Raw genomic sequence first — 14,213 nt, 5'->3', positions numbered from 1 at the left:
GTGTGGGAAGGAACATTGCATGCAACAATATTTATGCATGCGGCGCTGTACACAGGACAATGATGGTTGCATGTGTCATTTATTAACACATGACAAAATGCCGCAGACGCCCACAATGCAACCGCGTATAAAGTGCCTTCAGTGCGATTTATTTTTTTATTTATTTAAAAAAATGTTTTTTGTTTTGTTTTGCATTTTCATGCAAATAAATATATGGTAAAGCGTTTAATGGAAAAATTTAATAATGCGCATAAATCAAATGCGTTCAAAAATAATTGCGTAGTCAGCAGCAGTGGCATTTAAATCGTTGCAAAATATAGCTATTTAATATATATAAATTTTTTGGTAAAAAAAATTAAATTTTTTTGCTTAAAAATATTGTTTTTTGTTATGAATAAGAAGAAACGATAATTTCGATTGCAGCGAAGTCATAATAGCTTACACAAATCAATAAGTTTTCATACAACAACGTGATATTACATTTTTAGTTGGCCAGCTTGCATGGCAGCTTTATGCTATAGCCGATCTTAATCATTCTTTCGAAAATTGTGCCTTTGCTTTAGAATAATACACGCCAAATTTTGTAAAGATTACCTGTCAAATAAACAAGCTTTCCGCACATCAACCTGATTTTGGTCGGTCACTTTGTATGGCAGCTACATGCTATAGTAAACCGATCTGAACAATTTCTTCATATATTGCATAATTGACTCAGAAAATAATCCTCCACAAATCTTGTAAAGATATCTCGTCAAATGGAAAAGTTTCCCATGCAAGCGCTTGACTCCGATCGTCCAGTTTGTATGACAGCTATATGCTATAGTGGACCGATATCAATGGTTTCGACAAATAAGCAGCTTCTTAGTGAGAAAATGATATATATAATGCCATATCAATATCTCAAAAACTGAGGCACTAGTTCGCGTATATGCACCTGCTGGTTGCTACAAATATTGAGACAAACTTAATATACATACACTGTTCAGGGTATAAATATGCAAGGTAAAGCAGCGAAAGGTTTATTTTATTGTTGTGTGTCTGTTTTACTAAAAGTTTGCCAATATCCGCAGTAATTTTATTACTTTCGCAAATTTAAAAACTGTACTTTAAATAATATTTTTTTCTACAAGAAAATATTTTCAAAGCATATTATCGCATGCAAAATTAAGGATAGACAGCCACATTAGTATATTAGTTTTTAATATTTTTTTCCTTCCCTTAACATTTTCGAAGTTTTATTCGAACGTTATTTGCTAATTCAGCCTAAAGGTAGGCAACAAAAATTGAATGGACTTTAGCCACTGCGCAAATTCACCTTAAATATAAGCAACAGCAACTTAACTTTTAGCGATAATCGAAAACACATACCTAGTTTGGTATTACTGTGAAGAGATCTATAGAAAAAGAAGATTTAATCGATTATTGAATACAATTTGTCGAGAAATCACGATAATAAGTGTTTTTAGGCAACAATATTTCAGAAAAAGTAGAAAAAACAGTAGAGAGTATTAAGGCAGGGAAATACTAATAATTATGGGTAATAAAATTGAAAGTTATAGATATCTGGTTAAGTAACTTGCTGCTTAGATACTTGAAAAATCGAAATGAAAGTGTAATACGAACTTCCAATATAACCCAAGCAAGTGTTAACAGAAGCGAAGTAATATATCTTCAATATGACAATCGGGGCTCATTTTTTCTCTACTACGTAAGCTTACTAAGTTCATGAGACTAGAAAGCTATTGAAGCATTCCTTTAAAATTAAAAAAAAAAACATTTTTGAAATTAAAAAAAATCTTTTAAATCAACAAAAAAAAAAATCAATTTTAAATAAAAAAATACTCTGAAATTAAAAAATAATAATATTTTAAAATTAACAAAATAATTTTAGAATTTTTTAAACAAAAAACTTTAAAAAATTAAACAAACTTTAAAAAATTAAACAAAAATTATTTTAAATTATCAAACAAAACTTTTTTTTAAATACTTTGAAATTAACAAAATATTTTAAAATTAAAAAAAAAGTATTTGAGAATTTTTTAAATATTAAACTTTAAAAATTAAAAAAAAAGATCTTTTACATTAACAAAAAAAAATTAAAAAGAAATATATTTTAAAACTAAAAAAAAAATATTTTAAAACTTTTTTAACATTCACCACTTTTATCGCCTGCAATCTCAAATCTCATTTTTCAAACTACTTTTAGGCGCACACCCAAACGATGTGCTCAAAATGCCTAGCCTGTCGCGCAACGGCAACGGTTATTGGTTGGATGCCTCCTCCGGTGGCATGGTGTGGCGCACATCGCCCTCAGGTGACACACTGGATCTGCAAAAGGATCAAATCGCCGACTATGCACCTGTGTGCCTGACAAACGGCACTGTTGGCGTGAATAGCGGTGAAAGCGGCAGTGGTGTTGGCGAACGCAATCAGCAAAGGTGAGTTGCCATTTCACTTAAAATTATGTAATTTTTATGGCTGTAGTGGTAGGCGTTGTGCCCGTTGAAATTTATGCGTAGCACAGTTTTGGGCACTAAGCGTAGTGAGTATTCCTTATGCATTTGAACTATTAAAATTGATAGCAGCCGATAAATTGCACAAGCATCTCAAACGTGTATGCGTTACATTGCTTATAATTGGACTTATATTGCTGGGCGCCTGAAACTATGCTACGTTTAATTGATTTTTATATTTTTTTTTTGGTAAATTGCATATCTCTGCATACAAAATGTAACTTTGCCGAGCTAGTTGCTTGCAATGGCTGCACGTGACTAATACTTAGCGTATTTAGTTAACAATGTTGGCAAGGCCTTCAGATGAAAGTGTGCTACTGTAAAGTTGAGTATGGTTATTTTTGCATTTACGCCTATTAATTGCATTGAGTTGACCTCCACTTGCCATTTTTGGTTTTGGAACTTTTCGTATTTCGGTCGTCGTTGGACTTGTGCTTGGGCTGCACGTTGCTGATAGCAAATGAAGGCACTTTGTGACACCACTTTTCTTACGAATGTTTGCTTTCTGTGTGGGTGTGTTTGTGCTTGAAAATCGAAAATTGAATGCAAAAATTAAGGAGAAATTGAATTTTAAGGCCTTCGGACAGTTTTGGTGCTGTAATTTTGTTGATTTTTGTTGAAGAAGAAGTAGAACTCAAGTGCGAAAGAAAGAAAATTGCACAAAATTTAATAGACTTTATTTCGAGAGGGGTTAATATTAGTGGACAAACTTTCAATAACTTCTTTTTTAATTTTCAAAATTTCGATAATTTCTTTTCGAACATTTCGAAATTTTTTTTTCGAATTTTTTATTCGATTTTTTTTTCGAATTTTTTTTCGATTTGTTTTTTCGAAAAATTTTCAACAACTTTTTTTTCAAATACCTTTTAATTATTTTTTTTTTTTTTTAATTTTTTTTCAATTTTTTTTGTTTTATTTTCAAAATATCAAATTTAATTGCCATAATTAATAAGTTTAACGTAGCTATTAATTAAAAATTATTTTTCGTTTTAAAAGTCCTCAAAAATCTACTACAAATCTTTGCTTTTTTGAAAAATTTCTGCCTTTAATTACTTCTATCATTTTAATTACTTCAATTACAATTAAATAATTAAATTTCAATATCGACCTATCAAACAACTGCAAGCGCTTCATTTATCACTAAATTTTCATGTGGCAACGGAAATAAGCAAAAGCTGTTGCTGCTGCTTTAGTTGCCGATGTGGCTGCCTAAATAATTAATAGCTCATGGCTGATGGATGTGAGTAGTTTAACATAAATTAATACATTATTAGTACTAATTAGTGTATATAATTATTGTGGCAGCAAGGTAAACATATTTAAACTCGCAGCTACAAATGTGAAAGTGTGTGCACTGAGAGAAACCGGACTAAAGGCAGATAATACGTTCTGAACCTAAATGCTCATAAAAGATTAGGGAAGCTTAGGCGAATTAACATAAGATTAAGGAGAGCTTTGAATATATGTATATGTATGCAGGTTAATTAAAACTCTTAATGCTAATAATTACGTTTATTTATGACTACTGCTTTTGAGTTTTCAGCAGAGTGGAACAAATTTCTTATTTTTTTAGTTTCGAAAGTTATAAAGATTAATAGAAGGTATAGAAAAAAATTTCTTTGCCATTAGAAGCGGGATTAATGAGTAGAGTAAAGTAGCATACAAGCAAAAATTTTACAAATTTTCATTAAGATTTTGACAAAACTCTAAATTTTTTTTGCTTTTTGCTAAAAGTGAAAAAAAAGTTTGTTTTGGAAAAAAATTGTAATATCTTAAATTAAATTTTTTCATGAAAATCAAGAATTTGTTTTTGACATTAAAAAACTTCATTTAAATATTTTTTTTTAAAAATACATTTTTTTAAATACATCTTTTTAAATAAATTTTGAATATTCAGAGTAAGTTTAAGTCAAAAATCATTTAAAATTTTTTTATAACCTTTTTTCATGGAAAAAACATAGAATAGTTTTTGATATTAATAATATTATTAAATTTTTTCTTTAAAAATTTTTTTCATTAAAACTTTGAATTAATTTTTTTTTTAAAAAAAATTTTTTTTAAATTTTTAAATTTTTTTTGAACTTTTTTTTTAATTTAAAAGAAAACAAAGTTTTTAATATTTTAAACAAAGCATTTGAAAGTAATCCAAAAAATTTACGTAAAAAAAAATTGATTTAACTTTTTTTTTAATATTTTTTGTTTCTTTTTCCCCAATTGTTTAATTATGTCTTCTTTTTTTTATTACAATTTGAATTTAAAATAAAGTAGATTAAGCCATAAATAATTTCAAATCAAAGCGAAAATTGTCTGATATAAAAATAATTTATTAATTGAAGTTTTGATAAAAAAAATTATTGATTTAAATTTTTTTCTTAAATTTTTTTTTGTTTTTATTTATTTATTTATTATATTCTTTCTTTGAGAATTTTACTTTTTTAAAGAAATTTTGAATATTTCAAGTAGATGTAAGTCAGAAATCATTTTAAAGCCGTTCAAATAATTTCTCTCAGTGCACGCTCCCACTAAGTAGCGCAAATTAGCGGCTACGCTTTTACGCGCTAGCATGTCACGTTGGCAGTCATTAATAATTCAATATTTGAATTTGCATATTTATGCATGAAAAAAATGCCGTACTGCCACTAGAGCGATATTTAGACGCACGAACAAATTTACCGTTATGTGTATTTGTTATGCGCTTTGAAGTTTCAAAATATTTAATACGCATTGGTATTCGGCATTTACGCAAATGCCTCGCATACTTTGCATGTGTCGATGTGGCATTATTAGCGGTTAATTTGTGGTAGCAAAAAATTCCGAACAAATTTTGTGTGAATTACGCTTGCTTGATTTGTTTGTGTAATTGTTTTGGCAGAGAAAATTTGAGTGGAGAATATTTTTCACATTTCGAAAATTGTACAGCAATAGTTGTATGAATGAATTTGTATGTATGAAGGCTTGTGAGTTTGTGAATACATATAAAGATAAATGTGAGTGAAAGTTAAGCTGAAATAATTTTTTTGGTGAAGCGTTGAAGTGTTTTTAACATTTAAAAAAAATTATGAAATTAAAAAAATATTTAAATGAATAAAAATTGTAATTATCTTTCAAAACAATTGTTTGTCAAGTTTTTGTAAAATTAATTTAAAAAAAAAAAATAAAAAATCAATATTTCAATTATTGAAAAATACAAAAATTATTTTTGTTTTCATTTACTTTTATTTTTTTTATTAAATTATAACAAAAAATATGACTAAAAATTATTTTCCAAAAAAAAGATTAATTTTAAAATTAAAACAAAAATTAAATATTAATGAAAATATTTTTGTTTTGGCAAATAATTTCTGGTATTATATTTTTTTTATAAATTTTATGTATATATATTTTTTTAAGGGTTTTATACATTTTTTTCTTTAAAAATTTAAATAAAAATATTTATAAAAACATTAAAAAAAATATAAAAAAAATAGTCTATCGATATCAAAATTTAAGATACATTTTTCTTAAAATTAAATATTAGAAAAAAAAATTGAAAACAAAAACCATTCAGTTCAAAAAAACTAAAAAAAATATTAACAAATGTTTTCAAATAAAAAAAAAATGAAATAAAAAATTGTTGGTCAAATAAGAAACAAAAAAAATCGAAATAAGTATGTTTGAACAATTGTAAAGCTATGTAAACTTATATTAAAATTATTTTAGAAATTTTATTAAAAATTACAAAAGTTATTAAAAAAAAATTCTAATTAGAAAAAAAAAATATTTTACATATGAAATTATTAAGAAAAGTTTATGTTTATTTTAAATTTTTGTAGAAAAAGTATTTTTTATCAAATTGCGTTGGTTGTTTAAAATGGTTTAAAATTTAAATGTAAACACGGTCCTCATTTAATCACTCGATATTTGCGCACACGCTCGCTTGTCGCCGCTTTAATATTGCCCATTACATCAAACACTTCAGCACGGTTTAATATCACTCATACGCCCTGCTGGCCTTTAAATTTTTAATTGCAAATTCCCCATGAACTTTACTCAATTTCAAATTGCATAAAATAATCATTAACTGCTGTGTGCATTTTACTGCGTAATTTGTATTAATTTGTTATTAATTTACGCATAAAGGCGCATGATAAAGCGCGTACCTACAGCTATCATATCACACACACACATGCATGCCTGTATAGTGGAAGTTAAAGCTCAAAGCAACGCGTTTATCGCGACAATTGCATTTTTACATATTTAATTAGTCATTAAGGCACATTAAAAAAATTAAATGTAGCAAAAAGAAAAATTTCACAGCGTGGTTGCTATGAGGATACGCATATACATATGTATTGTATATGTAGTGTGTGGCTTCATATAATATATTGTATGAATGGATATAGAAGCAATTGGTGTGTAGCGACTTCCCTGCATTTGGGTTAAGCAATTCCCAATAAGCGAATGGAAAAAAACTTATAATTTTTGCTTAAGTCTTAGTTGAAAATTAAAAAAAAAAATTAACAAATATGAAAAATTAGAACATGATTAATGACAAAAATGATAAAATATTAACAGAAAGTATTGAAAAATATAATATGAAATATTTGATTAATATTCAACTCGGAAAAGTTATTTAAAAAATGGTAAGAAAAAAATTAAAAAAAAAAATAATAAAAAAATTTTCATTAAAGTAATTTAAAGATATTAATAAAAATAAAACAAATATTTAAATAATTAAAAAAAAACTGAAAAAATTAGGAAAAAATTTGAGAAAATCAAAAACTAAATATAAAAATTACAAAAATGATAAAAGGATTAAAAAATATTTAAATAATTATTTAATTATAATTAAAGACAAAATTAAGAAAAATTTAAAATAATTTTAAAAAATTATTAAACCTGAAAAGTAAAAATAAATTTTAAAAATTAAAATAATAAAAAAAATTTCAAAAATTAAGAAAAAATTAAAATAATTAAGAAAAAAATTTAATTTAAATCACTAAAAAAATTAAAATAATTTAAAAAAAATCCTCATCCAATTTCCTTCAGCTCAACACAATTTGTTCACTGGGTAACGATAAAGTACTCCAAATAATAACATACATACTTATATCGCACACAAACCACTAAAGCGGCACAACTCAAAAATTTCCAAAACCAATTTTTTTATATATATCGGCTCCTAATAAACTCATCTGCCTACCCAAGAAATACCACCGTCATCACTATCATACTTAACTGAATAATCACAGTAACTTCTTCCTTTGTGCTTATTGCGTCCACCAACTCCTGAACATTTGCCATTTTTCAAGTTGTGTCGCTTTTGTAGCAAATGTGCTGTATGTGCTCATATACACCCGCGCATATAGTCAAAAAGTTATAATAATAATAAAGTAAATACTATCATAATATCCGGCATGTGCGACAGCAGCAGCGCGTACCGTTATGAAGTGTATCATATAGCTCGAAAATAATTAATAATTATTAAAATTTAATTAAAACAAAAAAAACATGCAACAGCGCGACATAATTACATACAAACATGGATGAGACACATACACACATGCACATATGCAGAAAATCGGGCAGTTACCATGTATTTTACCAACGGTAAAGCTTACTTCGACACACAACTTATTGTAGTCATGGAATTCACACGCGTACGCTGGCGTTTTTCCCGCGCTTTCCGCCTCTAAGTGCGGCTAGTTGTGCTTGTGTTGACTTTAACACGCAATTTTCATGATTATTTCCACAATTATTGATGGCAATAACAGCGCAAATGCAGCGCACAGTAATTGCAATTATTATGTCTGTATGGTTGTAGCAGTCCATGGGTCCATCTGTGTTTGCTCTAGCGTTTTTGCACGGAAGCACAGAATTTGGTGCTTAAGTTTCGTATTTTTAGTTTAAATTAATTTTTAATAATTTACCTTGAAATAGTGTTTTTTTTTTCTATTTGCCTTTAAATATTTTTTTTTTTTCTGTTTTATGTAAATTTTGTTAAATAATTTTTGAATAAATTCTGTAATTGAAATTTGGCTAGAAAATTATTTATTTTAGTGTGGAAAATTAATCAAATCAAACAAAGATCTGCCAACATTTTATTCAGTGCTTGAAGTACGTGCTCCTTGAATTTAAGTTAGCTCTGTTTATAATATAAATAAATATTTTTATGATATACTTTTTTTATGAAAAAATGTGGGCAACAAATAGTAAGACTTTTTAATTAACAGTTTGCTCGAAAACCCAATCGTCGAAACATTTTTTGAACTATAAAAAAATATCTTACTATTTTTTGCTTTTAGTAGTACATATATGTATACCAATAAGGCGTCTATGTATATGCTTTTGAAAATTATATATCTATAATACAACAGCTTTTGTATCCTTTCTTGTGCTTGAAAACTCCACTCACTATTCTACAGAATGGTTTTTTTGGAAAATGAAAGCGATGCCAATTCTATTGTAGAATATCGAAGTATCTGCGAGTGAGCTCTGCACAAACCCATATATTTTTTCGACAAAAAATAAAAGATATGGTTGAAGAAATTCACATTTTTTCGGGAAAACATTATAATATATAACTGTTGGAACCTTAAACCAAAACAAAGAACTCTCTCGAATACCTAACCTCCAAAAAACAACCAAAACAAAAATCACGCTTAAAGGTATGCTCAACGAGAACAAATGTTAACTTCAGCAGCTACAATGCCCTTCTCAAATACAAAATATTTTTTACAAGAACTCTAGTGAATCGCTCCGATTTTTGCAGAGATTGCGTTGTTGCCCGAGATAATGATTCATGCCAAATTTCAGGAAGATATTTTGTCAAATGAAAAGTTTTCCATACCATCACTAGATTCCGATTGTTCAGTTTGTATGACAGCTATATGCTATTCTGAAGACCAGCTTTTTAGCGAGAGAAGGACGTGTGCAAAATTTCACATCAATATCTCAATAAGTGAGGAACTATTTCGTATATACAGACAGATAGACAGGGGTAAATCGACTCAGGTCATACTGCTGATCATTATATATATAAAATATATGGTATATATGTATATACAAACTTCGTGGCAATATTGAGGGTATGAAAAGAAAAACGCCTTAAAGTGTAGTAAATATTAATTGCTTTATATGTAAATGGTAACTTCTCTCATATATTTTCGTATATAGTACAAACGAACAGCCAAACTTCCAGACTATCAATTATCAAGAATGCTTATACAAAGAGTATATTAAGTCATTAAGCGAAAATAAGCGACTAGTTAAAGCATTTTGGGAACTTGTTCGAAGAACACAAGTTAAGGTGAGCGAGTGAGCTATAAAATAGCATCAAATTTTTGAGACTTTCAAATAGGTTTGATTAATCTGGTAGGCTAAGAAGCCACGCATAGACCAGTTCGGTCCTTTGCGTAACCAGATGGAATTCAATTGCTAAGTCCAAGAGGAGTAGTCTTTAAAAGTTCTATAATCAGCGCTATTTCTAAAATAAAACGACACTTCTCATTTCATTTACGGAAAATCTTTTGAAATATTTTTTAAATATAAATATTTTCACTGAATCAAATCTACCTAACCCAACTTTATTTTTGAAATTATAAATTTCTAAAAGTTCTATAAGCCGCTCTATTTCTAAAATATTTGCTCCACTCATCATAAAAATCACGGGAACAGCTGAGGCAGATGCATAGCTGCGGCTTAGGTGCCATTTTATTGTAATGCTCAGCTCACTTTTAGCAAAGCTGTAACCATAACGACAGACAATCACAAATGAGTGAACTTTTTACATTTTTTTGTTTAATTTTGCCATATTTTTACAAAATATTTTTAAGCTTTACACTGAGTCGCGGCTTAAATATATTTATTTGACATTTATTGCGAGGGTTTTGCTTATACGAAGCTTAGCGCTTCATAGAAATACATTTTTTTGCGCGCGCGTTCAGCTGAATGTAGGCAAAAGCGCATTCAAATTCCTATCTGACGCTGACCATTTGCCGCATTTCGGCGTATTAAGCGTTAATACCGTAACCTATCATAAATATACGCGTACATGCGTCGAGTATTTGGCTGTTATCAGCTGTGGGTGTGTGTGAGAGCCAGCGATGCGCGCCTATAAATCGCGTTGAAATCCAGTGAAAAGCGTTAAAATTATGATTTCATTGGAAAAAGGAAATTTTGAATATTTTCCCGACACACCCATCCCCACTTGCCTCCAAATGCAAAGCCTAAAAGCGTGCTATGTTTTACTTTAGCATGTGCCAGCTTTCGGCAATTCATAGCCGCCATTTGTAACCCTCGCCATAATAAATGTTGTTGTTTTTGTTTTTGCAATTTTCGTGCATACTCTATTCTATATTTTTGTTATCTTTGCCGTTGCAGATATGTCGGCGAATACTCGAATATACCCACCGACTACGCGGAAGTGTCCAGTTTCGGCAAAGCGCCCAGCGAGTATGGCTGCGGTGGCGCCCAACGCCATGAGACTAGCTCGCCAGCGCCCTACGCCACATCGGCCATATTGAATGGCGGCGGTCAACACCAGCAGCAGCAACAACAGCAGCCGCGTTATCAGCAACGGCCAGGCGATTTCCGCATGCAACAACAGCAGCAGCAGCAGCTACAACAACAACAATTCCTGCAGCCACATCAAAGACCCATGCATCCACACTATCATCAGCAGCAACAACAACAACAGCAACACTCTTTGGGCAATATTTACCAGCCGATGTCGGTGGCCAGCGAGACATATCCGAGCAACTCGAGCAATCGGTCCGCCTATTCGGAGCAATATTACTATGCCAAGGAGAAGATACATATCACGGAGAACAAGTTGAGCGGCTGTCACACCTACGACACGGCAGGTGAGCAACACCAACAACAACAACAGCAATTGCAGCTACAACCTATGCAGCAACAATTTAACGGTGTTGGCACGCTGCGCCGACAACATGGCATGGGTGGCGGCAGTGGACGCTTTAAGGTTATCATGCAACAGCAACAACCACACCAGCAACAACCCAGCCTGAGCATTGAGAAGCAGCAAGTGCAGAAAATGAATGCTTTGAACAACAACAACCACAATGGCAATGGCGGTGGCCACGATAACGGCACCACAGAGTTGTCGAAAAATTTGCTGGATTTAGATGCCGGCTCGTTCTGTTACAATGGCCTGGCCGACTCCGGTTGCGGCGGCTCGCCCTCGCCCATGGCCATGCTGATGTCGCACGAGGACGAACAGGCGTTGTACCACACGGCGGACGGTGACTTGGATGGCGACATGGAGCGTCTGTATGTGAAGGTGGACGAACAACAGCCACAGCCACAGCAGCAGCAGCAGCATAAACAACAGCAGCAACAACAACAGCAACACCTACTGCCTTTAACGCCCTCAAATCAAGTGCATCCCAGCGTGGCCATCACACTCAGCGCCAACAACAGCGGCAACAGTTGGCGCACAACAAGTCAACAACAGCAGCAGCAACAACAAACACAACAGCCTTTCGTGCGCGCCGCGTATCGCGCCGGCAGCGGCAGCAATAACTTGATGATGACCAGCAGCAGCAGCAGCGCCGCCAAGAGCAACAGCAGCAGCATCGGTGGCAGCAGTTCGCTGAGTTCGTGTTCGGAGAGCGCGGAAGAACGTCAGCAGCAACAACATAAGATGTTGCAAGGCGGCGATTGTGACTTGATTTATGCGCCCAGCAGTGTGGCAAGTGAACGTAGTTTGTTGAGCAGCAGCGGCAGCGGTTGTGGCAGTGGCAGCGGTGGCAGCATGTCGGCTCATCCGCAAGGGCCGTTGGTGTGACCGGTAACGCAGTGCGTTAGCGTAACATGTGGTGTGGGTAAAGGCACCGGTGTGGGTGTATTGAAAGGTGGTATGGGTTTGATGGGTTACGCGGGGTTAGATGAAGGCAGTGCGTGCGATGAGGCAGCTCAGGTGGATTATTACACACGCGAAGTGCAGGAGTTGTTGGCGTGGTGTGAGCGTGTGAACAAAGGCCAGCTGGAGTCGAGTGAGTGAAGCGATTGAAGGGATAGTGGCGCGTTCGGAGGGGCATGTATATAGTCGGTGTCTGTATATGGGTGGCGCGGGGTCTAAGGTGTTGGTATTACTGGTAGAATTCTTTCTTTAATTTTTCGCAATTAATTATTTTATGATAGAATAGAAAATAAATTAAAAAAAAAATTGAGGTTTCTTTAATTTTTTTTTTTTAATTTAAACCGAAAAAATAAAAATTGCTCGATAGTGTTTTGACTAAATTGTTGTCATAGAATGTTTACAGAAGTCTGAAACATGTTTTAGCGCCATAAATGCTATATTTACCTACTTTTTATATCTGCAACATGTTTCTAGCAACATTTGAAATTGTAATGTATATTTACGCCAAATTTCATAAAATTTCAAAAGTGCTTACATTTACCACCAAAGGAATTTTTTGCGTCTTGCAACATTGTTGCGCAACAATGTTTATGGAAAATGTTGCGCAACATTTTTTCTAAATTTCTTTCCGAATTGCGTTGCTAAACTAGATAGCTTTCTTTATGTGCATATTTTTCTAATTTTTTAAATGTAACTAGACTTAAGCAAGCAGAACACCTGTGGGCCTCAGCGAAACTGTTCTTCCGCTTATAATTTTTCTTCGCGACGCTTCAAATGCGTTTAAAGACTGATTCTATAATATAACTGTAATTAAAATGCTGCTGAATATTGCTGGCTGCAAAATGATTTCATCAGCAAGTGAGTTTGACGTAAGAAATAATATTCGCCAATCAATTTTATATAAAGCAAACTGCAAGTGATTGTTGTTGTAGTCCTAATAAAAAGTAAACTAACACACAAACGACTACAGACATATTATACATATAAATGCTAAATAATATATTAAGGGGGCCGATAAATGATGAACACTAGCTCTGCCAGATAAATACAAACACACACACGCATATACACATATACACATACAAGTACACAAGGTGGTAATGCAGATTTCGTAGTGAATCTCATTGTAGGCGACACACTGTAAGATAGGCTGTTATTGATGTGAAAATTGCACAAAAGAAAATGTACTAAAATATAAAAATAAAAATAAATTTAAAAATATATAAAATTAGTAATTATAATTTTTTAGTAAAACACTAATATATTTTCTAAGGTGTCATAAGAATATGGAAAAACATATTTGTATGTACATAATATGCTTCCAAGCAAAGAAAAATAAGCAAAAAATCGCGAAATAAAAATTGTAAAAATAAATTGTATTGAAATTTATGTGAAATAAATATGTTCAATGTCAAAGTAAGGAATTTAAATTGTGTGCGTGTTTTTCTTTTAGGAGGTACTTTAAAATTAAATGCAGTAAAATTTCAATAAATAAACCTTTTTTGTAAATAGAAAAAGCTTTAAGTTAAGTAAAATTTATATGAATATTTGTGTGTACTGGAAATTGCGCGGAAGCAGGGTGATAGGGGGATAAAAAATGTTACGTAAAAATAAATTTGGTATCTGCAAACATATATGTATATATATATTTAAGTACATATTAATGTACATATCTGCCAGTAACATATTTTAATGTATTTATGTACAATATGTGTTTGAAAAAGATATTTACATTGTTTGGTACAAATTTTGTTCAAGATTTTGTACATCAACTCTCGGCTGTTAGTGCGTAGGAACCTCGGCATAATAGGAAACAAAAATAAATCAAATTTAAGATT

At 31.6% G+C, this 14,213-nt stretch overlaps 1 protein-coding gene across 3 annotated transcripts in view; it reads left to right on the top strand.

The window, feature by feature from the left end:
• Nucleotides 1-13,960, top strand: part of LOC126753325 (protein sax-3) — a 293,802-nt gene extending 279,842 nt beyond the window's left edge. For all 3 annotated transcript variants that reach the window (XM_050464681.1, XM_050464680.1, XM_050464679.1), the window contains 2 exons: nt 2,207-2,438; nt 10,875-13,960. In XM_050464681.1, the coding sequence (XP_050320638.1) occupies nt 2,207-2,438; nt 10,875-12,300 (1,658 nt within the window). In that variant the 3' untranslated portion in view covers nt 12,301-13,960. The remainder of the gene's footprint in view (nt 1-2,206; nt 2,439-10,874) is intronic.
• The last annotated feature ends 253 nt before the right edge of the window (nt 13,961-14,213 follow it).

Source organism: Bactrocera neohumeralis, chromosome 3 (genome assembly GCF_024586455.1).
Source record: "Bactrocera neohumeralis isolate Rockhampton chromosome 3, APGP_CSIRO_Bneo_wtdbg2-racon-allhic-juicebox.fasta_v2, whole genome shotgun sequence".
Classification (NCBI taxonomy): domain Eukaryota; kingdom Metazoa; phylum Arthropoda; class Insecta; order Diptera; family Tephritidae; genus Bactrocera; species Bactrocera neohumeralis.
Note: the sequence above shows the minus strand (reverse complement) of the source record. Positions and strands in the feature narration are given on the sequence as shown.